Here is a 25,352-nt window from a genome sequence, read left to right on the forward strand (position 1 = left end):
GTAGCAGTAGAAATAGCATTGAGGTAGTAGTAGTATATTATTATCAATAATCATTTAATATTAATTTTTATTATCATCATTATTATTATTGTTGTTGTTGTTTTATTTCTTTTCTTTTTTAATATTAATATTAATTTTAATTCCCATAATATGCTGAGTAAATTGTAAAGTTTTAGCGCCCTCTGCTGCACAAAATACAACGTACACTGTTCTGCTTCTTTAGATTGTTTTTTTTAAACAACATAGTAATTTATATCTTTGCGAGGAAATACTAATAAAATATGATTTAACACCGCGGTAAATTTTAATTACACAAAATAAACGAACCTCAAACAGAGTCTTAGACGTTACGTAAAACCCAGTGTAAAAAAATACCTTCCTGTTTGCCTGGGAGTTGTAGTTCTTTTGCCTTGAGGCCTACTGTGCGGAATCACGTAACGCACTCAAACTCCCGCGATACCACAGCGCTCGGCTAAGCCAGCAGCTCGCGCACGCCTACGCTACATAAACCCCTCGGCTGTAATCCTCAGTGAACACAGCGGATCCCTCTGCGGGCATTTTCTGCTTCAACTGCGAGTTTGTCCGCCCAAAAAAGCAAAGAAATGGACAACTCTGGGAAAGAGAAGGAGGCGATTCAGCTAATGGCCGACGCTGACAAAAAAGTGAAGTCCTCGGGCTCTTTTTTGGGAGGGATGTTTGGAGGGTAAGACAGCACTGCACCAAAGAGCAAACAGCTAACGTTAGCAAGACTCAACTGTCAGCAGCAAAGTTGGCACGCTGCCTGTTTCCATGCACACACACAGACAATTATCGATAAATTAGCCGATATTTCAGAAGTTTACATTGATATTAGATTAGTTGGAAGACGCGTGACATTCAGTGTAACAGTCCCGGTGTGTCAGTTAGCTTTAGCGAAGTTAGCCGTTAGTGTAAACAAGCCTGCGGATCACGACTCTCTGCTGGAGCTAGCAAGCTGCGCAGTACACTGATTTTAGCCAGCGGGGGGTTCAAATAACTTTGTCTTTACTTGCATCCTTTTTTTCTACGGTATCACGCAGTTTCTGCATTTTACGGTCTGACGCATGTTATGTTGTTATACTATTATTGGCATGGATGTCTGTTATACAATATTACCAAAGCCTCAGATACAGTTAAATGATGATATAGATAAATACAAGAAAAAAATCAATAATGATACTCAAATCAACAGCAATCCATTGGATAAAAAAATAGATGCATAAATTAAAAGATCAAGAACATTTTGGATTTTGTGTGTGTGTGTGTGTGTGTGTGTGTGTGTGTGTGTGTGTGTGGTATGTCTACTGTCTTGGCTGCTAATTTCTCTACATTTCATTTAAATCCCTGCAATTTATCTCTTCCAAGAAACATACTAAAGTCCAAGAAGCAACCTGAACTAAAAATGTCATAAAATCCTGGAAAACTCTGGAAACATCTTGAAATCACAGAAATGTCCTAAAATCCTAGAAACGTCCTTTGGTCCTAAAAGCATCCTAAAATCCACAAACTGTTCCATCCTAAAAATATCTAAAAAAACAACTGAAATGCCCAAACATCATAGAAATGTCCAGAAATCCTAGAAACTTCCTAAAAGCCAAGAAACATCCAAAAATCCTGAAAGTGTCCTATAATCCTATGTCTTAAAGTCATACAAATGTCTTAAAATCCTTTATTTTTGGCATTTTTTTTATAGAAAGCTTTAAACATTTTGTAGATTGTTTTTTCTTAATTTTTAATACAGGTTTTCAAAAAAAAAAAATTAAATTACTGTCATTTTATAATTTTGCGGTGCCTTGAACACATCAGGTGCAGATGCTAGAGTAAATTTTGAATAGTGGTTGAATTTTATATGTTTAAAAAAACACCCAGAGAAGTGGGGCAATAAATGTAATAATTGGGGTCTTTGAAAAGTCATGGAAACGTTTTAAAATTTTGTCCATGACTATGTGCAGGACCCCTGTATAAGTTCTTGTAGAAAATACTCTGCCTCAGGATGAAAACCCAAAGACATTTTCCTCTGACGTTATTCCCAAGGCAGTGACTGTGCATTTATGCTCATTAAAATCAACGTGATTCTTGTTTTTCTAACACTGTCAACACAAAGGTCACAGATACTGTTTCCTGTCCAGGACTAATTATCCACCTGACCTTGAGGAGGTGTTTTTAAATAAATACATATCATTTTATATATATATTTTTTTTTTTTTTACCTTTTAATAAACACAAGAGCAAGAAAAGATGTGTTTCCATAGGCCCAAAATACAAAAAGCCAGCAGTGACTCAGTGTTTTTCCCCCAAATCTGCGTCCTAACTGACGCCCAGATGTTCCTCGTCGGCAGTTTTCGTGTGTGATAACTCTTGGCAGGATTTATACGGGTAATTCTGTGGCTGACCGGGCAGTGCTGTAATCCCCCAGACTGATTGAATGGCCGGAGTGTTATTACAACTCCAGGGAGCTCCCAGGAGTCCGCCTCTTGTCATGGTGAGCGGAGATCTATAGTGCCTGCAAAGAGGGATTTATATAAGCCAGTCCATCAATTTCAGCTTTGCATCTCCCTGGAGAGATGCAGAAACGTTGCACGTTATGCACAGGGTTCTCCAGAAAAACCTGGAAAAGTTATGGAGTTCCACAATCACATTTTCCAGGCCTGTAAAAGTCATAGAACTTGTAAAAATCATTGAAAGTTTTGAATAAATGATGGAAATGTGTTGTGTTTAATAAATTAAATTACATGAATTCAGTAAAACCTGAATATCTTCCTGAAATTGTGCTCTGTGTTAACGACACCTGTGTGACGGCGAATGTAAACAAAGGATCGGGCAGACGCATGCTCAAAATAACTGATCCCGATCGGTTAAAAAATGCGTTGATCGACCCGATACCAATCCTAAAAACATTTTTTTCACCAGGTTACTATTAGCATGCCATGAATCTATGTAAAAACAAATAACTTAAACTGTGTGTTTATTTATTTTCTATTTCTTTTTATTTTCTAGTGGATCCCACAAAGTGGAAGAAGCGTGTGAGATGTACTGCAGAGCAGCCAACATGTTCAAGATGGCCAAGAACTGGAGCGGTGCGATAAGCTGTTTTCTGCTAAAGACGTCCACCTTATCACTTTCAGCATACTCTTGAGGAGCTGTAGGATTATGTGCTGATTTTTTGGCACTATAAATGCAAAGAGCAGCACTTGTGAAGGTGCCACATGTAAAAAAAAAAAAAAAAAGGTGGAATTATGTGCATAAATTAGAGTGTAAGCTAAATGCAAAGTGTGTGTGTGTGTGTGTGTGTGTGTGAGTGAGTGTGTGAGAGAGAGAAAGTTTGTGTCCTCATTTTCTCTCCTCTGTCTTCAGCTGCCGGAGGTGCATTTTGCAAGGCTGCACGTCTCCACATGCAGCTGCAGAACAAACACGACTGCGCCACCAGTTTCATTGACGCTGGGAACGCGTACAAGAAGTCGGATCCTAATGGTGAGAGCACGTGGTAACTTACTAGGTTCAGACCAAATCTTACACTTTAGTGCCTGAGTTTTTATTTCTGTTTTTTAGATAAATATTTGTGCTGCTGAAGTAATGAAATGTTGACTCTGCAGTCGACTGTTGCTGTCATTTGTCACGTCAATAAGAGTATTTTTATGAATGAATCTGTCGTAAAGATTGAGCATTTTCACATCCAGCTGTGTGGAAATGAGGCCAAAAAGGAGGGAGGTGTCAGAAAATGAGTCACGTCTCCAAAAATGAGTCACTGTAGATTGAGTACCAAAACACTTAATGTCCTCAGGCTGAATTCTCACAGTTTTGAGAGCATTTCTCAGTCTGGAGTTATGAGCCCTGAGGCACATCTTAATGTTTAAAATGTTCCTTAGTGTGTTTGCCGTTCATACTTTAAAGGGATAGTTTTGATTTTTTAAAGTGGGGTTTGATGACAGCAGTCATAAGGAAAACAACTCTGGCACATTATAATTCATCATTTGTTTAAAGGGATACTGTGGACCTTTACAAATGGGGTCGTATTCATAGTCAGTGTATCACACACAGCAGTGATACTCAACTTATGGCCTGCAAGCCAAAATCTGGCCTCTGATAGGATGCCGGGTGGCCGCCAACCATTTTTAGAATCTGCAATAAAAATAGAGTGATTCACACTGGGAATTGTTTGTTTTTTGTACTTTAAGTGTACATACGGGGTCAGAGTGCATAAAACAGCATCAAAATAGAGCTTGTATAAAAACAAATTGAAAAAAGTGCCAGTGTGGGATCCCCCAGCACCCCCTGACAGAGGTCCTAGCTACGCCCCAAATGTCCTAAAATCCTCAAAACATCCGAAAATTCTGGAAATGTAATAAAGTCCTTGAAATATCTTAAGTCCTAGAAATGTCCTAAACTAAAGAAAATATGGAATTTCTTGAAAAAGAAATGTAGTGAGTGATTTTGATTTACTTTACTTTTTTTTTTTTTACGATTTTTATAGATTTTTTTCTTTCTTGTTATTTTTATTATTAGTAGTATTTAATGGTTCAGAAATTAGGTTTGTTTTTGGCTGTTTTTTTCTTTTTCTTTTTATGTTGATTTTTGTTGTTTTGTTTATACATTTCTTTATTTAATAGAAAACTAAAAAAACAAACAAAAAAAAAATAATTTGAGAAAGTTCAAAAAATGTCCTAAAATCCCAGAAACCTTCTAAAATCCTGGAAATGTCTTGAAATCCTCGGCACACGTGAGGGCCCGCGGTGAGCGGCCCCTGGCCTCTTGTCAGTTGAGTATCTCTGCTGTGGACTGATACAGAGTGATGTGCCGTCTGTGTAGATTTGAACTAAACTAACATGATGTCTAACTCTTCCTCCTCTTGCTTTTATGCTGCCAAAAGAGGCAATCAAGTGTTTAAATGCAGCCATCGATATATACACAGACATGGTAAGATGTGCGTAGAAAGACTCCATCTGTGTTCTGATGCACGCCAGTGAATGTGTCATTTTTATTTATATTATCGCTGCGAAGTTGTGATGTCTGTTCTCCTTTTGACTGGAAGCATTAGTCCTGATATCACATCCTGCCTTTCCCGACATGTTCCCATCTCAACATATCCACCGCGCACACGTTTGTTTATTTAACGCTGATCAAATTGCCGTCCTGTAATTCCCTTTAACGAGGATGAATTTCAAAAAGCTAAAACCTAGTAGACATGAAGCCACAGGCCGCCGCTTGACCCCGCCTCTCCAACGCCACGCCGTCGTTGACTGGAGTGGCGTCTGTGGATGGATACGGTCAGTAACGATTTCTCCTCCTCCTCCTCCTCCAGGGAAGATTCACCATCGCAGCCAAACACCACATCAGCATCGCAGAGATCTACGAGTCTGAACTGGTGGATATCGAAAAGGTAACATCAAACAATCAGAGGTTACATCATCTGTTAATGCTACCAATAACTGAAAACTGCCTCGCCAGAGCACATTTGCTTTGTGGAGCACACACTATTTATTTTTCTTTTTTTAAAAGGCGATCGCACATTATGAACAAGCAGCAGACTACTACAAAGGGGAAGAATCCAACAGGTACTGTAAAATACTGTTTGACCTCTAAAATCTCTAAAACAGATCATTTTTACTGTGGTATTAACCCTTTGAAACCCAGAGCGACATCATTTTCCTTATGCTGCTTTCAGACGCCTTTAACAAGTATTTCAACCTTTGAAATCTTAAAAAAAAAAAAATTCAAACTCGACTAATTTCTGGGACATCTCTCATCAAATTACTTATTGCCTTTTCCCCATGTTTTTGGAACAAACCAATTTGCTGAGGTTTTAAAGGTTTTAATATTTGTGAAAGGCTTCTGAAAGGCTTTTTTTTGGATAAACAAGCTCTATTTTGATGGTGTTTTCTGCACTCTGGCAGTTTATGCATAATAAAATACAAAAACGATTCCAAGTATGAATCAAGTCATTTTTATTTTAGAAAATGGCTGCAGGGGCCAGATTTGGCCCACGGGCCATAAGTTTGGTGTCCCTGTCTTATTGCGTGTTATTATATTAAATGTGTTGTTTTGTTTTGTGTAGCTCTGCCAACAAGTGTCTGCTGAAGGTGGGGGCGTACTGTGCTCAGCTGGAGCAGTACCAGAAGTCTATTGAGATCTTCGAGCAGGTGGGCACTTCTCGTATTTGCACGCCAGAGTTACCGTTTCTCAGTCAACTCTGACATTTCGGACACTTTAATACGATGCTGGTGTTTGTAGGTCGGAGCCAACACGATGGACAACCCGTTGCTGAAATACAGCGCCAAAGAGTATTTCTTCAAAGCCTCCCTCTGTCATTTCATCGTCGACGAGCTCAACGCTAAGGCGAGTTTATTCGTCTGTGGTTCAGTCTCGGGATTTGGGACGGGAAGTTGTGGTAGGAGTTTAACACGCCGTGTCTCCACAGATCGCAGTTGAAAAATACGAGGAGATGTTCCCGGCTTTCTCAGACTCCCGAGAATGCAAACTGTTGAAGGTAACTGGATGCTGAGAACTCGGAGGAATCTGACGGCTTACTTTTTCCCCCTTAATCTGTTCTGTGGAGTAACCTACGTTTGTTTTTGTCTTAACAGAAACTTCTGGAGGCTCATGAGGAACAGAACAGCGAAGCTTTCACAGAGGCGGTAAGTCTTGTACACCCTGACAAAGAAGTTCTCAAGTTTTAAAACAAGGCTTTTGGTGAGCGCAGGAATCCCTGTGCAGCAGCTGGCGTAGTTTCGTTGGATCCCTGGTGTGTTGGAGGAAGTTGAAAGCTGGATCTCAGGTATCCACTCAGTCTCCCAGGACTGTGTGTTTGTGTGGAGCTGGTGCAGACTGACGCAGTGAGTCCGTATGTAGCTCCGAAAACAGTTTTCAAAGTTAACTCAAAGTCAGAGAGTGAGGAGTCCTCATCCACAGTATGTTACGCACGGTTCAGTTATCACGTCAGAGGTTTGGAGGAATCATCACAGCTTTAGGTGAGGTCGTTGATACGTTACGTATGCAGCACTGGAGGTAGAAACTGAACTGTAATTTAGTTATTTTTATGCTCGCTCCTGCTCAGACGACAGCAAAGGCTGGAACCGTTTGTTTTAAAGAGATGTCCATTGAGCCTTCGCCCATACATACATCTGTCCACCAGTTCTACCACTTTTCTTGTTAATGCAGTTTCTCAGGGATGCCTTGAGGGAATTTCCTCAAATTTGGCACAAACCTCCTCTTAGACTTAAGAATGAATTGATTAGATTTTGGTGGTCAAAGGTCGATGTGACCTTGGGTTGTTCGTCCGTCTGTCTGTATATCCCATTCTCTTGAACACGATCTAAAAAACGTCATGAGAGAATTTCTTAATATTTGGCACAAACGTCCTCTTGGACTAAAGGGTGAATTGATTAGATTTAGGTGGTCAAAGGTCAAAATCACTGACCTCATTTGTCACATTCTTGCGAACATGATGTCTCAAAATGACCATGAGGGGGGTTGGTTTTTTTGGCACAAACGTCCACTCGTACTAAAGGATGAACTGATTCGATTTAGGTGGTCAAAGGTCAAGGTCACTGTGACCTTGCATTTGTCTCATTCCTGTGAAGGTAATATCTTAACACCTAGAGGTATTTTTTCAGTTTTGACACAAACATAACTCAAGATATACTCAACTCGCTTTGCTTGGGGGCCACATTTGCAAAATAACAGGAGGCCAGGGGCCAGTCGCAGCAACCCCATACAATTTTGGACGTTTCCAGGATTTTTAAGACATTTCCAGGATTTTAGGACGTTTTTCAGATTTTAGGACATTTCTCAGATTTTAGAAATTCTCCAGTATTTGTGGACATTACTTGTATTTTCGGATGTTTCTCGGATTTTAGGACATTAGTGAGGACTTCTGTTAGGGATGCAGGGAATCCTCCACTGGCACGCCCTGTTTTTTTTTTGATAAATAAGCTCTGTTTTGATGCTGTTTAATTCACTCTGGCACCTTATGTGTACAAAAAGTACCAAAACAATTCCCTGTGTGAATTTCTTTATTTTATTGTGAATTAGAAAACGGTTGGGGGGCCACCTGGCACCCTATCGGGGCCCAGCGAGTTAAGCATCACTGCTTTAACTGAGCCGTATATTGTGCAGCAATGTGTGACAAATCAAACTAAATGAGCTGAACCTTCCAATAATAATCCTAATTTGGGGGAAAAAAATCTCTTCATGTCCCTCGCCCGCCTGCAGGTAAAGGAGTTCGACTCGATCTCACGTCTGGACCAGTGGCACACAACCCTCCTGCTGCGCATCAAAAAGACCATCCAGGGCGATGAAGGGGATTTGAAATGAAAGAAACCCAGGGGTAGAAATGCAGCACGGAGGGACAAATCCATCACGCATGCTTTCACACTCACACACACACACACACACACACACACACACACACACACACACACACTTCCACTCACCTCACTGTGTATAGCATCTGGAGATGAGTGTCTGCCGATGACTTTGAATATTTCACCGCTCACTGCTACACTGTCAGAGTACTATCTTTGCTTTTCTTACGAGCATATCTGAATCTAGTCAGAATGTAAATCCTCTCGCCCTCACCTCTGTCCAGAGGATTGCTGCATACTGCTGAAGTCTGTCCCGAGGGATTTCAGAGCGGTATTCAAACTGATGTTAGTATTGACAACAAGCACTGCATGTTTTATACATTTATTGTTTCCTAGTCAGACGCAGCTTATTTAGTTTTTTTTTCTGATTTAGTTTATTATACATTTAAACAGATAATTTAAATGTTTCAGTTTGTTCGACATAAAATTATCACAGTGTGTGCAGATTGAACTTTTCTTGTTCTGCATTCAGACGCCTTTCAAAAGTATTTAAATATTTGAACCTGGAGAAAATTGGTTTGATTTCTGTCCCCAAAAAAACATGGGAAAAAAGGTTAACAGTAACTTGGCAAGAAATGTCCTGCAAAATGCAAGAAATTAGTATTTTTAGAAAACTGGTAAAATATGGTAAATAGGTAGTTCAGATAATTTCATTTTTACTTTCCCATTTTTTGTTGTTTTGTTTTGGGGGTTTTATTCAATAATTAATTTCCTCTTTGGGCTAATTTTCTTGTACTTTTTTACTAATTTTACGCAGTTTTTCTGGTAATATATTTTTTTTAATCATTTAGTTATTTACCTTTTTGGCTAATTTTCACATAGTTTTATTGTACTTTTTACTGATTTTATGCAGTTTTTCCCTTGTTTGTCCCTTTTTTCAGGATTTATTTTCATTAATTACCTCTTGGGCTAATTTTCAGATAATTTTCTTGTATTTTCTTTACTAATTTCTTGTAATATTGCTATTTGCCTTCTCCTTATGTTTTTTTTAAAGAAATCATGTCAATTTCCCAGGTTTCAACGGGTTAAAGAATGTATCATGATATTATTTTTCTATTTGTTGGAGTATAAGGGAAGAGTGTGCTTAAAAACAGCCACACACGTTTTGTTTCCACGTTTATCACCAACGGGGAGAGACTCTTCTTGAAGAAGGGCGCTGATATGCACCAAGTGTAGACTGTTAAACATTTGTATTTAATCACAAACGCTAACTTATTTTCCCCCACGCGTTCATACACACATCACTTCAGGATCATTTATTGTTACTTTAGGATTTGTTGGTGTATTTATGATACTTTGAATGTTTGAATCTGTAAGCTGTGGTTTATAGTTTGCCTGTGAAAAATGTGTTTTCGAATGAAAAAGCGCTGAAACCTTTACTCCTCATATCCAGGGCAGTAATCTTTGGGGGTAATGTGCATCGTTCATCTCGTGCCGTGTCGTGACGTGAACTCATCATCGAAGGTTTTGCTGCTGCAGTGAAACCTTCCTAATGGCCAGTCGCTAAGCATGTCATTGTGTGTAGTTTAGTGTCGTGTTACATTCACTAGTGTGAGCCAGACCAAAGTTTTTACTAAAGGGTCAGTCGCCCTGCGTATCCAGCTTCTTCCACTTGGAATGACAGTGGACCGTGGATATGATCTGTATGCTAGTGCGAATGGACAATAATAAAGATATTATAATCTCCGCCGAGCTGTCCTGCCTCTGACTTTACTGATCAACACGAGTGTGGACTCGACAAACTCAAGACCTGCAGAATGACTTGTACTTAAACAGGGTCCCTGTTGGCCCTTAAAATCTTATATTATTATATAAGATAATATATTTATTCATTATATTCATCTAAAATGTGGCCTTAATTTGTAGTAAAATAGCGATATATATATATATATATATATATAATTTTTAAAAAAAATTTATGTAAAAAATCAAGCATAGTCTTCTAGTCATTTCTAGTTATGTGGGTTTTTTTTTCTTTTTTTAATTTTTTTTTTTTAATTTCCAAGTTCCTTTTCTTGTACTTTTTAAAAAACACTTTTTAATTTTTCTTAATTTGCTAATAATGTCTTCTGTAGTTGCTCCTTGCCCTTTACTTAAGTTTTCAAAATACATCAAGCCCATTTTCTCAAAGCGTTAAGGGCTAAAAGGATTTTTATTTAATTATGTAAGGGATCTACACAAAATACTCAGAACTGCTAAAGAGAAAATAAAAAAAAGGTTTTATTTTTTTAAAATAGAAAATAAAAAAAATAAATACAAAAATAGTTCTAAAACATTTCAAAAATAAAAAATAAAAACAAAATAAAACAAACAAAAGCTATGTGCATATTATATGTTCACCCTATTTTCTATGAAGTCCCTAAATAAGACCTGGTGCAGATCCCACCTGTGCTCAATCTAAGCGTCAGCTGATCTGATTATAAACACACCTGTTCAGAGAGGCAGAGTCTGACTGCAGCACCACACAGCAAGTCGCTCCATGAGGACCAGAGAGTCCTCCAAACACATCAGGGACAAAGTTCTGGAGAGCACAGATCTGAGATGAGTCATAAAAAATAAATAAATGAATCTGAAACTTTCAACATCCCACTGAGCACCATTAAATCCATTATTACATACTGGGAACACAATAAACCTGCCAGGAGAGGGAAAACTGTCCACCAAAACTCGTGGACCAGGAAAGAAGACCAAAGAAAACCCTGGAAATCTGCACCGCAGAGACTGGAGTGTCTGTCCAGAGGACCACTTTAAGAGACAGAGCTGGACTTTATGTGACAGTGGCCACAAAAAAACAGCATTACTTTAAGAAAAAAGTACATGTGAAGTTTGCCAAAAGGCACCTGAGAGATTCCCCCAGACATTTGGAAGAAGGAACTCTGGACATATAAACTAAAACTGAACTTTCTGGCTGTATTTCTGGATATAGCTTTGCTTTTGATAAACAAGTGACTTGAAGTTATCAAGAATTTTCTCCGTTTTTGGATTATTCATTCACCGAGGAGGCAAGAGAGAAAAGTTTTCTTCAGGAATTCAACATAACACGGGGGTGAGTAACTGTATAGAGTTACAAAACTGTGCAGTACAACATAGATAATAATAAAACAGCAGGGAAAAGCTGAAACCGATAAGTAATTATCGTTAAAAGGAGAGTTTCAGAGAATGGAGAAACAGGCAGAGGTAGTGGGAGTCTATGAGTCTATATTATTTATAAAAGAGGATGGATATTCTGGCCAAATTAAATCTTTATATTCAAATCTGAAAGTTTATAAAAACAATGAATAAATAGTAAATAAATGACGATCAAATCATCATTGTGGGTGAAGTGGTTGGTTTGTCGTTACTTGATTAGATGGTAAAATGGTTAGTTGGTTAGATGGTTGATTATTAGACGGTTGAAAGGTAAGTTGGTCGGTTGGGTAGACGGTTGGTTTGTTGGTTGGTTAGTTGGCTAGACTGATGGTTGGTTAGTTGGTTGGACAGTTAGTTGGACGGTTTGTTGGTTGGTTAGACTGATGGTTGGTTTGGATGGTTGGTTGGTTAGTTTGTTGGTTGGTTGGTTGTTGGACAGTTGGTTGGTTGGTTGGATAGAATGATGGTTGGTTAGTTAGATGGTTGGTTGGTTGGACGGTTGGTTGGTTGGTTATTTTGTTGGTTAGACTGATGGCTGGTTTGGACGATTGGTTGGTTAGTTTGTTGGCCGGTTAGTTGGATACAATGATGGTTTGTTTGGTTGGTTGGTTAGTTGGATAGAATGATGGTTGGTTTGGTTGGTTGGTTAGTTGGATAGAATGATGGTTGGTTAGTTAGATGGTTGGTTGGTTGGTTGGTTAGTTGGATAGAATGATGGTTGGTTAGTTAGATGGTTGGTTGGTTGGTTGGTTGGACGGTTGGTTGGTTGGTTATGTTGTTGGTTAGACTGATGGCTGGTTTGGACGGTTGGTTGGTTAGTTTGTTGGCCGGTTAGTTAGTTGGATAGAATGATGGTTGGTTTGGTTGGTTGGTTGGTTAGTTAGTTGGATAGAATGATGGTTGGTTGGTTAGATTGCTGGTTGGTTCGTTGGTTAGTCAGTTATTTTGTTAGTTAGATGGCCGGTTGGTTGGTTGGTTGGTTAGTTAGTTATTTCGTTGGTTAGATGGTTGGTCGGTTAGTTGGTTGGTTAGTCAGTTATTTCGTTGGTTAGATGGTTGGTCGGTTAGTTGGTTGGTTAGTCAGTTATTTCGTTGGTTGGTTGGTATCTCTGTGTCATGCCACACTGGCCCACATGGGATTATAAGACCATCACAATAGAAAGCATGTGTCATCTTCTGTTTTTACAAATATCAGTTAAAATAGATGCAAAACATTCATGTAGTTACAAAATAATACATTACCAATATTGTAAAAAAAAAATAATGGTATAGTGAAAATAAATTTTACAAACCTACACTTTATCTTGATGAGGAGCTTGTTTTCTCATCTCCCAGGCTTCCTCCAGATAACCAGCTAATCTAAATATTTCAACCGTAAATAACCAATTTAATCGTTGTGCGTCATCCATATGTGCAAAATCAATACTGTGAAAGTTTTTCTTCAAAAATAATATTTTTGGGATAAATTTATACCCGTGATAATCTGGCAAACCTTGTAGGGTGTCAGCTGAGACAGGCAAAGAAAGGTATTTTACATAATGTTAAACATGTTTAAGGATTTTTATAAACATATTCTGCTCAAAACCTGAAATAATTTACATTCAAAACTTCCAAAACATAATTCCAAACCATCTGCAGGCCTGTTTTTTTTAAATTTCCAATTTCATGACTTTTCCAGTAATTTTATCAGTACCTTGTAGCAAATTGACAAATATTTTCATGTAACTGATTAAAATTTTGAGATTAGTTGCTAAAAAATAAAACTATTTACATTTTCTTGTCACGTGAGACCCGTTAAAAAAAAATAAACCAACTTATTTTAATCTTTTTTGGTTATTTGAGGTAATTTTTCTTACAGTTTAGAAAATCTGAACCTTTTTCCACCGGAGGCAGCTCTATAAATCCGTGAGTGTTTCATACAGGTGTCTGTTTGACGTTAGCACTCAGAAACGCAGCTGTGCTCATACAGAAACGGCTCTGAGGACAGAGAGGCGTAGGGTTTTTGAAGGATTTACATCACTTCATTTACATTCAGACCGACATGAATCATCAGCAGAGTTGCAGAGTGCGTGCGGTTATTCTGCAGGTGTGCGGAGCTGCTGGAGGACTCGCCGTGGTGCTGCCGTGCAGCTGCCAGGCTCTCCTGACGGGGTTCCCAGCCCGCCGTGCACAACATCAAAGTTGTGACTCCCGTGATGCATAATGTATGTGGAACAGATGTCTCATATTAATTTGATTGGCAAAATGTTCTGAACCTGACGTAATGAATGAAGAAGCGCCTTCATTTCAGGAGTGTTTGATATGATTTATATGACGCATTTCACCCCATGAATTATAAGATATGTACAATATTATTTAATCAGACTAATACCTTAATCATATAAGCACTAAGCGGTGCAAGGAATTCATATTATTTGTGCAATGTGTGAAGGTGTGAGGGCCTTGACGCCTTAATGGCGATGTGTAGGTATCAAAAAAAATAAATAATAATAATAAATAATTAATAATAATAAAATAAAAATAATAATAATAATAATTATTATACAGGGTTCCTGTGGATCCTTAAAACATCTTCAAAGGCATTAGATCATTAGTCTAAAAATAAGGCCTTATCTGGTGTTAAAATGTCTTTAAAAAATCCTTCAAAAATCTTACAGCCTTAATTTAACCCTTTGGAATTAGCCAATAAACTCAGGTTTCAATGTGAAGAAGGCAATGAGTAACTTAACAGAAATGACCCAAAATTAGCAAGAAATTAATCAAAAGTTAAGATAATTACCCCAAAGTTAGCAAAGCGACAAAAATCTAAAGAAAAACTGTAGAAAAAAAAGGAAATTATTTAGAAAATGAATTAACTTTAAATATGTTATTCTAATTAGTTTCCTTGACATTTTCCACATTTCTTTCTGTTAATTTTCAATCAGCTTTTCCTAATTTCTTGCAATTTGTGTGATATTTCTTGTTTATCCACATTTTCAAAAGAAATCAAACCAACTTGGGTTTCAAAGGTTCAAATGCCCGTAAAAAGTGTCTGAATGTAGCACAAGAAAAATGTCGACCCAAGTTTCAAAGGGTTATTTTTATATCTGAGACTGAAACACACCAGATTCTTGTGATTTTTAAATGATACCTTCACATTTCAAAAGAGTGACAAACACTAAAAAAATCACATTTAATTCTGTTTATGCAAAACTGGACTTTAGATCATAATGACGATGAAACACCACATGGTCCGACCGCTCGTTCTCACGCCGCTAACGCCACGGTATCTACATGAACTTACATGAAAAGTTGGTTGGAATGGGATTTTAAATACCCGACGCAGAGACAAAGTTATTTCTATTGACATGCGTTTTCTACATCTTGAGCCGCGGCGCCTTCAGGTTCGCCTGAGAGGTTATCTTCTGTCCTCTGCTCGCCGTCATTTACGACAGCAGCTTTTTGTTCTACCCCACAAGCCTCGTCGCTGACCACCACAGTCTGAATATCAGGCTGGGAAATACTGGCCTCAGAACTGGTTTTTGCCTCTGAAACTGGGGCCAGAATGGTCTGTGAGGCGGCAGCTTCCAGCACGGATGACGTGGAAACAGTTTGAAACCCTGACGCCAGCGTGCCGTCAGAAACGGGGACAGAGAGGGCGGGCAGGGACAGAGAGGTGGAGGACGCCTCGGAGCACAGGGGGAGAGTGTGAGACATGGACACCGGTATGGAGAAGGGGACGGGGATGGCGGATCCGTCCAAGGAGATGACGCTGGCCCCCGTGCTGTCTGTGGTCATGATGGGTTGGATCTGAGTTCCGGGCGCCATCTCAGTGTGGATGACCGTGATCCCGCCGAGGGCGCCGTGGCTGACCAGAGCGATGGCCCCGTGGCTGGTCCAATCAGAGGGGAGCGTGACCGGGTCAGGCTGCACCACGAAGGAGTCAGCGCCGGTTTTACCGCCCGTCGTATCGACAGCAGCACTTTTTTTAGGGCTGCTCTTCTTCTCTTTTGCTCCGGCTTTTTCTGTCTTTCCCTTCGTGGGAGATTTGTCTTTCTTATCCTCCACGTTCCCGTCCAGCACCACGAGATAGGTTTTCCACGGAGCGTCTGAGTTGTGAATCTGAATGTGGAAAAAGAGCTTGTGTTATTTTTGGAAAAAGTTAAAAGAAAATTACCTGAATATTAGCAAAAGAAAACAAAAGAAAAAAAGAGGAAAAAAGGAAATTGCTTGGAAAAAGTACTAAAATGTAAATTTGATTAACTTTAAATATATAATTATAATTAGTTACCTGGACATTTTCCTCTTTTAAAAAATAATTTTCTCTTTTCTGTCTCTTTATTTTTCAGTTCATTTTCTTGTCAGCTTTTCCTAATTTCTTCTGATTTGCGTGACATTTCTTGCCAAGATACGTGTTGGAGCAATAATCAATAAAAACTTTATTTGCAAAAGGCAGGAACTCAGAGAATAATAAAATAAACATTAACAAACATGTCAAACAGAGAAAGGTCTATAAAAGTCAAACAAAAAGTAAAGCCCAAAACGCAAACACCGACGGTCAACAAGAATAAAGCAAATAAATGTGATAAAAGTGATAATTCAGGCCGATCTCGAGAGGCTATTAAAGTACTAAATGAATACATTTTTAGAAAATATAAGAATAAACGCAATAAAAAAAGACAACATCACATCAGTGGGGATGAATGAGGGACAGATGAACACGTAAATTTAAAACATGAAGAAATGGTAAAAACAGGACATAAGAAGGAATGAATAAATAGATTAAGAGAGACAAAATAAATAAATAAATCCTCAAATTGAAAAATACATTGAATGGAATCATCGTTGGGCTTTGTGACGTTAAGTAGGCTTCTTAAGTTATTTTGGCGTGATGGTGAAAGGTTAAGTAAAGCAATGTGACATTGGTGGAAAGCCTCAAATGCTCTTAAAATTTCAAATTTTACCCAATTTGCTTCAAAAAGCCATTTTTCAATCTGTTGTTTTCGACAAAACATCGCTTTTTATGGTGTCCTAGTAGCTTATTTTAAACCGCCACTTTTACCATTATGTCAAGTGGACAAGTTCTCATCATGTCAACCACCAATGGAGGCATTTATCGGTCAAGTGTGCTGCAGTGCATTCTGGTACTTGTAGGTTTTCTACATTTTGACCAAAACAAATTCCACAGTCCTTTATTCTCTGTTTTCTCTGGCTGTGTAGCATCAATTTAAAAAATATGTCTCTTTTTTCCACATAGACGGACCGGTTTTATGATAAGACCATCTTTGCAGCAGTGAAATACTTCTTTAAAAAATAGTTAATTGCAGCCTTTGTCATCATGCTCACCATCGTGTGCCTGCGAAGGGTGGACTTGTCCGTAAAGGTGCGTCCACAAAGGCCGCACATGTAGGGCTTCTCTCCCGTGTGAATACGCTGGTGCCTCTGGAGGGCGTTGAGCTGCGTGAACTGCTTGTCACAGTCTTTACAGCTGTACGGACGCTCACCTAAAAATCAGGGAACAAACAGAAAACACAGCGTGTTAACAATACTGAAAGAAAAGTAGATTATGACCCCAAATTAAAGGATAGGTTTGATAATTTTCAACCTGAAAGTGACTAATGAAGAAGAAAAATCGTTCTGAAATTGGTCCAGCATTGAGCGAGACAGCTGCAGCCGGCTGTGGTGAAACAGGCTGCAATGTAACCACTCCGGGCATTTGTGCACCGTGCAATTTACCTCCAATAAATGCTCGTATTTTTGCCACTGATGGGCTCAGATTATGACAACATTATGGGAAGGATCCCCACAGAGATGGACATTTTTGTTAAAATGTAAGATCCTTTGTGTTTAACCAGAAACAATTCATTTTAGCATATACAGAGCCAGCATGTTTTCCCATGTGACTTTTATATTATTTATCTATACGTTTACCTGTGTGTATCTTTAAATGCTGGTGGAGGGAATTCCTCTGAGCGAAGCCTCGGCCGCACTGTTCACACTTGTACGGTTTGGACCCAGTGTGGATGTTTGAGTGGTGTCTCAGGTACTCTTTAGACGCAAAGCTTTTCCCACAGGCCTCGCACATGAAGGGTTTCTCTCCTAAAACAAGAAAAGGACCATCTATGACTGTTTTCGACATTAGGAACTATGGCATTTTAAACCATTTTTGACATAATAATAATTTAACTTTTTTTATAGCATAATTCATGCAGGAAATGCAACACAAAGTTCAGGACATAAAAGAGCATAAATAATTGTGGTAAAAGAAAAAAGATTTAAAACACTTAAAAAATACATAAAATAAAAGGTCACAGGGGGTCTAAATCTGTTACAACCTTCAAATGAAATATTATGACGCATCTTTTGACTGATGGTTGTGTCATGTTGCCTAAACCCGCAATTTCAACTTTTTTTCTTTTATGTTTTTTTCTTTTATCATGTTTTTATTATCGTTTTATTTATGTTTTTATGTTCAGTACTTTCCGTTGTTACCAACACCAATAACTTAGAGATAGGGAAAATGCATATAGTATTTAAAATGCAAGAGGTATTCCCAATATTTTATATATGTGTATATATATATATATATATATATATATATATATAAAGATGTTTGTGTGTGTGTTAGCAGACAGCGTGTTAGCCTGTTAGCTAGATTCATTAAATCCTACTACTACTTTCAGAGCATTTTTAAGACTTTTGAAAGACTGATTTAACACCAATTAGGACCTTATTTTTAGATTAATTAATTTAATACCTAATTTTTTAAGGATCCATGGGAAGCTTTTATTGTTATTATAATTATTATTCTTATTATTATTTGGGTTTGAGACATTGGCGCATTTAACCATTAAGCAAAGACATCAAAGCCCACTTTATAAAACATTACTGGAACAGGATGAACGGGTCTAAAACCTCCGGACAAAGATGACAAAGACAAATGTCCATCGTCGTCTCTCACCTGTGTGTGAGCGTTTATGGTAGGCCAGCATGTGCTTCTGAGTGAACCGGGCGTCACACTCGTCACATGCAAAGGGCTTCTCTCCTGTGTGAGTCCTGCAAACAGTAAAACAGCCACATTTAGTCCCCATTTATTTCCACACACACACACACACAACACACACACACACACACACACGCTGTTAGTGTGTATCTGGCCGTCACTGGTGAGCTGCGTACCTGCGGTGCATCTTCAGGGCCGAGTTTTGGGTGAATCTGGCCCCGCAGTCGGTGCACTCAAACGGTTTTGCACCCGTGTGCGTCCTCTCGTGCAGCAACAGAGCAGTTTTGGAGCTGAGCGCCTTTCCACAGTCGGGGCAGACGTGTCGCAGATTGTTGCGTTCGTGTACCTGAGAAGCAGCCAGAGTCAGAAAAAAACTTGCAGAGAAAAGTGACCATGGAAATAATACCAGTGGTGGATTTTAACTACGTACATTTACTTCAGCACTGTACTTAGGTACAAATTTGAGGTACTTGTACATTGAGTATTTTCTTTTCATGCCACTTCATACTTGACTCCAGTACATTTCAGAAGAAATTACTGCACTTTTTTTTACTGAACTACCATTACTACTGAACTACTATTTATTTAACAGCTTTAGTTATTTTTTACAAATTACATTTTTTGCAAAAAAAAGATATATTGTTAGAAATCAACAGCCAAACAAGTACAACTGAAACAATTAGCTGATTAATAAATTAGATGATTGATGAATTTTTTTTATTTATTTATTTATATTTATTTTATTTTGCATTTTTTGTGTGTGTTTTTCAAACAAAATTCACTTTTGAGGGGACTTTTTTTCTATTTATTGTATAATTTTAATAATAATTTTGTGTTTTTTGGGTGTGTTTTTTCTTTCTTTTCTTTTAGATTTTTCTGCACTGGGTACTTTTACTTTTAATAGTTTCACTACATGTTCCTGATTATACGTACTTACTTTTGCAGGACTTTTACTTGAAACAGAGTATTTTCACAATGTGATAATAGTACTTTTACTTACGTAAAGGAACTGAATACTTCCTCCACCCCTCAATGATACTATTTATGACGATATAGGAAGTGTGTGGAACATCATAAATCATCACCTGTCTCTGATGGCGGACGACGTCCTTCTTTCGTTTGAAGGTCTTTGCGCAGGAGTCGCACGTAAAGAGCCTCTCGTTACTGTGGACGTGCTTTTCGTGGATCTTCAGATTGCTGCGGTTAGCGAAGGTCTGCTGGCAGGTGTCACAGCGGTAGATGACGTCGGCTTTTACTCCGTGATAAGTGCTGGTCGAGAAAGCAGCAACAGGTCACAGAAATATCAGAGGACAAATGTCCTTTTTGGTATCTTGATGAGATGTACTGATGATTATCTGACATCGATAAAGTTTTAGAGGAAAACTGTTAACACAGTGTTGTCATCACCAGGGGAACTAGTGTCATTAGAAACGTCCTAAAATCCTAAAAATGTGCTACTAAACTCACCCTAAAAAACATAAAAATTTACTAAAATCCTAAAAACATCCTATAAAAATCTAGAAATGTGCCACTATCTGAGACACATCCTATAAAAATGTTCGAAAATCTCTTGAAATCCTGGAAATGTACTAAAATCCTAAATACTTCCTGAAATCCGAGAAATGTCTAAAATCTGAGAAATGTCCTTTAATCCTAAAAACATCCTAAAATCCCAGAAATGTACTAAAATCCTAAAAACGTCCTAAGGTCCTGGAAACATCCCAAAGAAATGTCCTAAAATTTTAACAACGTCCTACAATCCGAGAAATGTCATGAAACCATAGAAACATCTTGACATGTCAAGACATGTTTAAAATCCGAGACATCCTAAAATCCTAAAAACATCCTAAAATCCTTAAAACGTGCTAAAATCCGAACATCTTAAAATCCAAGAAATGTCCTTAAATCACAGAAATGTCCTAAAATGCAAGAAAAGTCCTACAATCCAAGAGATGTCATGAAATTATACAAATGTCTTGAAATCAATGACGTCTAAAATCCGAGAAAAAAACGTCCTAAAATCCTAAAACACATCTTAAAATCCAAGAAATGTCCTTAAATCACAGAAATGTCGTAAAATCTGGGAAATGTCCTAAAATCTGAGAAACGTCCTAAAATCCTAGAAGCATGTGTGGGGCTGCTGCGACTGACCCCTGCCCCTGGCCCTGGCCCCTGGCCCCTGGCCCCTGGCCCTTGGCCCCTGGCCCCTGGCCTCCTGTCATTTTGCACAGGTGGGTCCCACACAGGAGCGTCCATGCTTTCAGGTCTCGATCAAAGACAATAATAATCGATTGAACCCAGCAGCACTGGCGTGTCGTACCTGATGTGCTTCAGGTAGCTCCTCTCGTAGTGGAAAGTCCGCTGGCACTTGTTGCACTGAAACTGGGCCTTGGACGGTCTCTTTATTGTCTCCTTGGAGTTCTCCCCCTCCTCCTCATCCTCCTCCTCCTCCTCTTCGTCGTCCATCTCGTCCTCCAGAGACAACAACAAGGAGTCTTCAGGATCACTGTTGTGAAAATCCTCCTCACATTCCCAATCTTCCGCATCGTAGCCCGGCATTCCCAGAGACGAGTCCTCCTCAGCCTGATCCTCCGGCTGAGCGTCTCCTTCAGTCCTGTCCTCGCTCTCCTCTGCGTCCTCATGCGTGACCTGGTTTTCATTGTTCGGGTTAGCCGGTCTTTTGGTATTTAAACGCCTCTGAAAGACTTTACGTGCAGTCAGGTTGAGTTTTAGGTTTCCTTCTTGTCTTTTTTCATCCTTCACTGCGTTCTTTGCCTTCAATCTTTTCTTTGAAATGACTTCTTTCTCTGAGCTCTGCGGTGACAAACGCCGCTTGAGCAGGAAGCTTTTAGGCTGCTTCTTCCCTTTGGTCCTTTTTTCTTTTTTGGCACCGTGTAAGTCACCTTCTTCTTCTGGTGCAGATGTTTTCTGTGTAGGTTTCTGTAGGATCCCAGCACTCATGGCCTCGCCGCAAACCTCCGACAGATCCTCGCAGTCCAAAAACTGTGCCGCCGCTTGAACGTCACTGATCTTGTCTCTGACGACTTCAACTTTGCCCGTGTACACAAACTCCAGGAACTTGGAGAAATCATTGGAGTGCATGTTGGAGAGTAATACTTTGTCTCGGGCGGCGTCCTGAGAGAGAAGGATCTTCTTGAAGTAGCCGCTGGACGCTGCGAGCATCAGCTGGTGGGCCTGAAACTCCTGCACGTCCCCCTGGAAGTCCACCTGCACCGTGACGTCACTCAGCTGTCCCTGCAGCCTCAGCTGATGCAGAGACGCCAGGATGTTTTCATGGTGGGACTTAGAGGTCAGCTGAACCACTTTGACCCCCATAATTCATTTGTGCTGCTGAGAAAAAGAAAACAAAAAAAGAAGGGATTGTAAACCTAAACAAATACAACACATAATTCAAAAAACAAAAAAATTGAAATAATAATGTAATAAAATACAAATTATAACCAACACACAATGATAATAATAATAAAATAATGTAAAAAATAAATAAAAATGTAATAAAATAATTGTAATTAACAACAACAACAATAATAATAACAATAATAATAATAATAATTGAATACAGTACAAAACAAGACATTTAATGCTTTTGTAAACATGCAGAGAAATGGAGGAAATTGTACACTTTAACTGCACTGCATTTATCTTGACTTATTTATTTCTCTGCACTTATTCTTTTAAAAAATTTTTTTTTTTTTTTTTTGAGGTTTTGAGGTGGTTTTTTCTCTTTTTTTATATATATAATTTTGAGCTCTGTTTTATTTTATGTGTATGTTTTATTTTATTTTTTTTTATTTTCCAAATTCTAAATTTCAACAGAAATATTTCCATTTTTTTTTGTAAATAAAAAAATACCCACTAAAATAGCAAAAGTGCAGACAAGAGGTACACATTTTACAGATTTTTCACATTTTTTTTTAAATTTTAGTACTAATAAGTGGTATCAGATAACATCAGACTGACTGGTGTTACATTTATGTGCCTTGATAATGGTCAGTGCCACTAACAGCAATAAAATACAGAAACATAACATAAATATTTATAAGAAAAGAGTATTTAACATAAAAGGTAAAACATTACTAAATGATTTTCAAAAAATAAATAAAAGGCCACCTTTAAAAAATAGCAAAAGTCCAGACAAAAGGTGCAAAAATAAAACGATTATTAACGATTATTATTTTTTATTTACTAATAATCGGTAATAATCTGCCCTGAAAAAAAATCTCGGTCAAACTATATTACACTGTAATATTATGTCATGTAGGATTTGCAAATCATTGCATTCAGTTTTATGTACATTTTAGACCCCTGAGCTACAATAATACAATATTTTGGAGAAGCCCCAATTTGTGGCTTTTGTGTATCATAATTAATAACTTTTATTTATTTTTTATTAAAGCTGCATATGAGCTGGATAGTATCTGCTGGAAGGTCAATCGCGTTACTCAAAGGCACAAAAGTCAGTTTATATTGAGTCAGATGTCTAATGCGTGAGTTAAAATATCATATATGTGAGAAAAGGTGAAAACATCAGTATATTTTGATAACATCAGACTAAGCGGTGTTATATTGTGATAATGTTCTGTACCATTAACTGCTAACAGTAGCATCACGGTGGTAAACAAGCTAGGTTAGCTAACGTTAACGAGCAACACCGAACAAAGTGAGCGGGTGAACGGTGACATTAATCCGGTCTGCGGCGCTCTGGTACCGGGAATGAGAGACCGTGCGGCGGACAGATAACTACACAACAACACGGAGCAACTTGTCTTACCGTAAGCTCGGTAAAATGGCAGCCCTTCACAAATGCGCTCCACGGCGGAGGGTATTTCCTGTAGAAATCGCTCGCGAAAACGCCACCGACATCCGGTGCTGGGTTGGCTGATTCCGGATCAGTTTTAGATGTGCAGTCCCGTTTTTAAAGGTGTAATGGGCGGGTACAAAGGCTGCTCCTGGATCAGTTCAGCGGGTTTATTGACTATAAGCGCAGAACGTTATCGCCTGAAAAATAGCGCCTCTGACTTTTTGTTTTAAACGGTGAATTTGAAGATTTACAGGCATCAGTGTCAACATAGTGGTTTAACATACTCATAATTTAGGGTTTTATTTGGATTTGCCTTAAAGTATTTTATTTGTCAAATCCAATACGTTATATTTCAGTGGTGGAGGAGGTATTCAGTTCCTATCCAAATTAAAGTAAACACAAAATCTCTCTCTCTCTCTCTCTCTCTCTCTCTCTCACACACACATATAATTTATTAAAATCAAAAGTCAAATATTATTTTAAAAATGAAATCACGAACAAACCAAATAAAAAAACCCGGCAAGGAAAAAACACACAGAAAGAAAAAAAGAAGAAAAGAAAAAACAAGAAGAAAAAAAAATCAAAATAACTCAAAAAAAGAAAAGAACATCCAAAAACCCCCAAATTAAAAAATAAAATAAAATAGATATACTCCCCAAAACGTAATTATATTAAAACGACCCCCCTCTCAAAAAAAAAAAATACTGAAAAAACACGCCCTGTAATAATAATTAAAAAAAAATACATAAGGGGAAAACTCTGAAATTCAATATAAGATCAAATCTCGTGTTTTATGAGATAAGAACTCGCGATAATGGTGTCATAGTTTGAGGTAAAAATAGTGGAACATCCTGGGATTGTGTCGCCTCCTCCCCCCCGTGTTTTCATGAAATGGTTTGGTCCGCCCTCAAAAAAATGGCGCAAACGGTTTGTCTGTGCTAGCTAAGCGCGGAGAGGATCGTCGGTGGGGCCTGTTAACCTCCAAAAAGGAAGTTTCAGTACCAAAAACCAAAAGAAACGCAGCAGAGAGAAAAGAAAATGTGACTAAAAGTCACCCAGTTCTTCCCAAAGAAAGGTGGGTCATTGTGAGTGGTGGAAATTAACCGTAATTACCCGTTTGGTCTGTATTTATGCTACATTTGCTTCCCTTAAACTGGCTAACATTCAGTGTTTACATTTCGTCCCTCTTTCACCTCTCCTTTAACCATTAGGGCCCGCTTTAAAAAAAATATAACACATTAATATTATTTTCTACTTAAGTTAATCATCAGTCCTAATCATAAATATCAAATATTCATTAATTTTCACAATTTTGACCCTTCAAATGCCTTTTTTGTCACGATGCCATTATGTTTTCAGAAAAACAAGTAGCTTAGTAGCTTATTTATTATTATCACAGCCTGGGATATGTCAATTATTAAAAGCAAAATTGATTTTTATACATTATATTTTGTGCAATATCTAAAATATACACTCATATACCCGTCTGCACACATAGTGCTTTTTTCAAAATCAGGCTATAAAAAATATTATACATTAATATTATTTTATACTTTCATTGAGTTTATTTTTTCAGCCAACATCAGTCCTAATCATGAATTTCAAATATTTATTAATTTTCAGAATTTTAACCATTTAAATGCGCATATTTTGTCATGATGCCACTATGTTTTTGATTAAAAAAGACCCGACATGAACTCAAAATGAATTGTGTCAAAATACTACATTCAAAGTAGATTTTTTATTATTATCACAGCCTGGGATATGTCATTGATTAGGAGCATCACTGAATTTAGAGATTGTTTTTTTGTGCAGTGTCAAATATTTACACTCATATTACTCTGCACACAAAATTCACTTCTCAAAAACAGGCTATAACAAATATTATACATTAATATTATTTTTTGCTTTCATTGAGTTTATTTTTTCAGCCAACATCAGTCCTTATCATGAATTTCAAATATTTATTTTTTTCAGAATTTTAACCCTTTAAATGTGCAGATTTTTTTATGCTGCCCTCATGTTTTCATATAAAAAAAGA

The 25,352-nt window shown here is 38.0% G+C and overlaps 2 protein-coding genes across 3 annotated transcripts; one reads left to right on the forward strand and one right to left on the reverse strand.

Annotated features, from left to right (window-relative positions):
* Window positions 1-530: 530 nt before the first annotated feature.
* Window positions 531-8,881, forward strand: napbb (N-ethylmaleimide-sensitive factor attachment protein, beta b). Its single transcript, XM_042503242.1, has 11 exons — window positions 531-703; window positions 3,016-3,095; window positions 3,373-3,489; window positions 4,886-4,932; window positions 5,318-5,395; window positions 5,515-5,570; window positions 6,071-6,155; window positions 6,247-6,351; window positions 6,434-6,502; window positions 6,600-6,650; window positions 8,227-8,881. The coding sequence occupies exons 1-11, from the start codon at window positions 603-605 to the stop codon at window positions 8,326-8,328; spliced, it is 891 nt and encodes a 296-aa protein (XP_042359176.1). The 5' UTR covers window positions 531-602; the 3' UTR covers window positions 8,329-8,881.
* A 5,784-nt stretch (window positions 8,882-14,665) lies between these two features.
* gzf1 (GDNF-inducible zinc finger protein 1) lies at window positions 14,666-23,313 on the reverse strand. 2 transcript variants are annotated; one of them, XM_042503892.1, is made up of 8 exons: window positions 23,282-23,313; window positions 20,810-21,840; window positions 19,575-19,758; window positions 18,666-18,835; window positions 18,448-18,542; window positions 17,418-17,585; window positions 16,833-16,990; window positions 14,666-15,608 (listed from the first exon to the last, which is right to left on the reverse strand). In XM_042503892.1, the coding sequence occupies exons 2-8, from the start codon at window positions 21,823-21,825 to the stop codon at window positions 14,847-14,849; spliced, it is 2,553 nt and encodes an 850-aa protein (XP_042359826.1). In that variant the 5' UTR covers window positions 21,826-21,840; window positions 23,282-23,313; the 3' UTR covers window positions 14,666-14,846. The 2 variants fall into 2 exon arrangements, with proteins under 2 accessions (XP_042359826.1, XP_042359825.1); XM_042503891.1 differs by lacking the exon at window positions 23,282-23,313 and adding an exon at window positions 23,096-23,114.
* Window positions 23,314-25,352: the final 2,039 nt, after the last annotated feature.

Source organism: Plectropomus leopardus, chromosome 16 (genome assembly GCF_008729295.1).
Source record: "Plectropomus leopardus isolate mb chromosome 16, YSFRI_Pleo_2.0, whole genome shotgun sequence".
Classification (NCBI taxonomy): Eukaryota; Metazoa; Chordata; class Actinopteri; order Perciformes; family Serranidae; genus Plectropomus; species Plectropomus leopardus.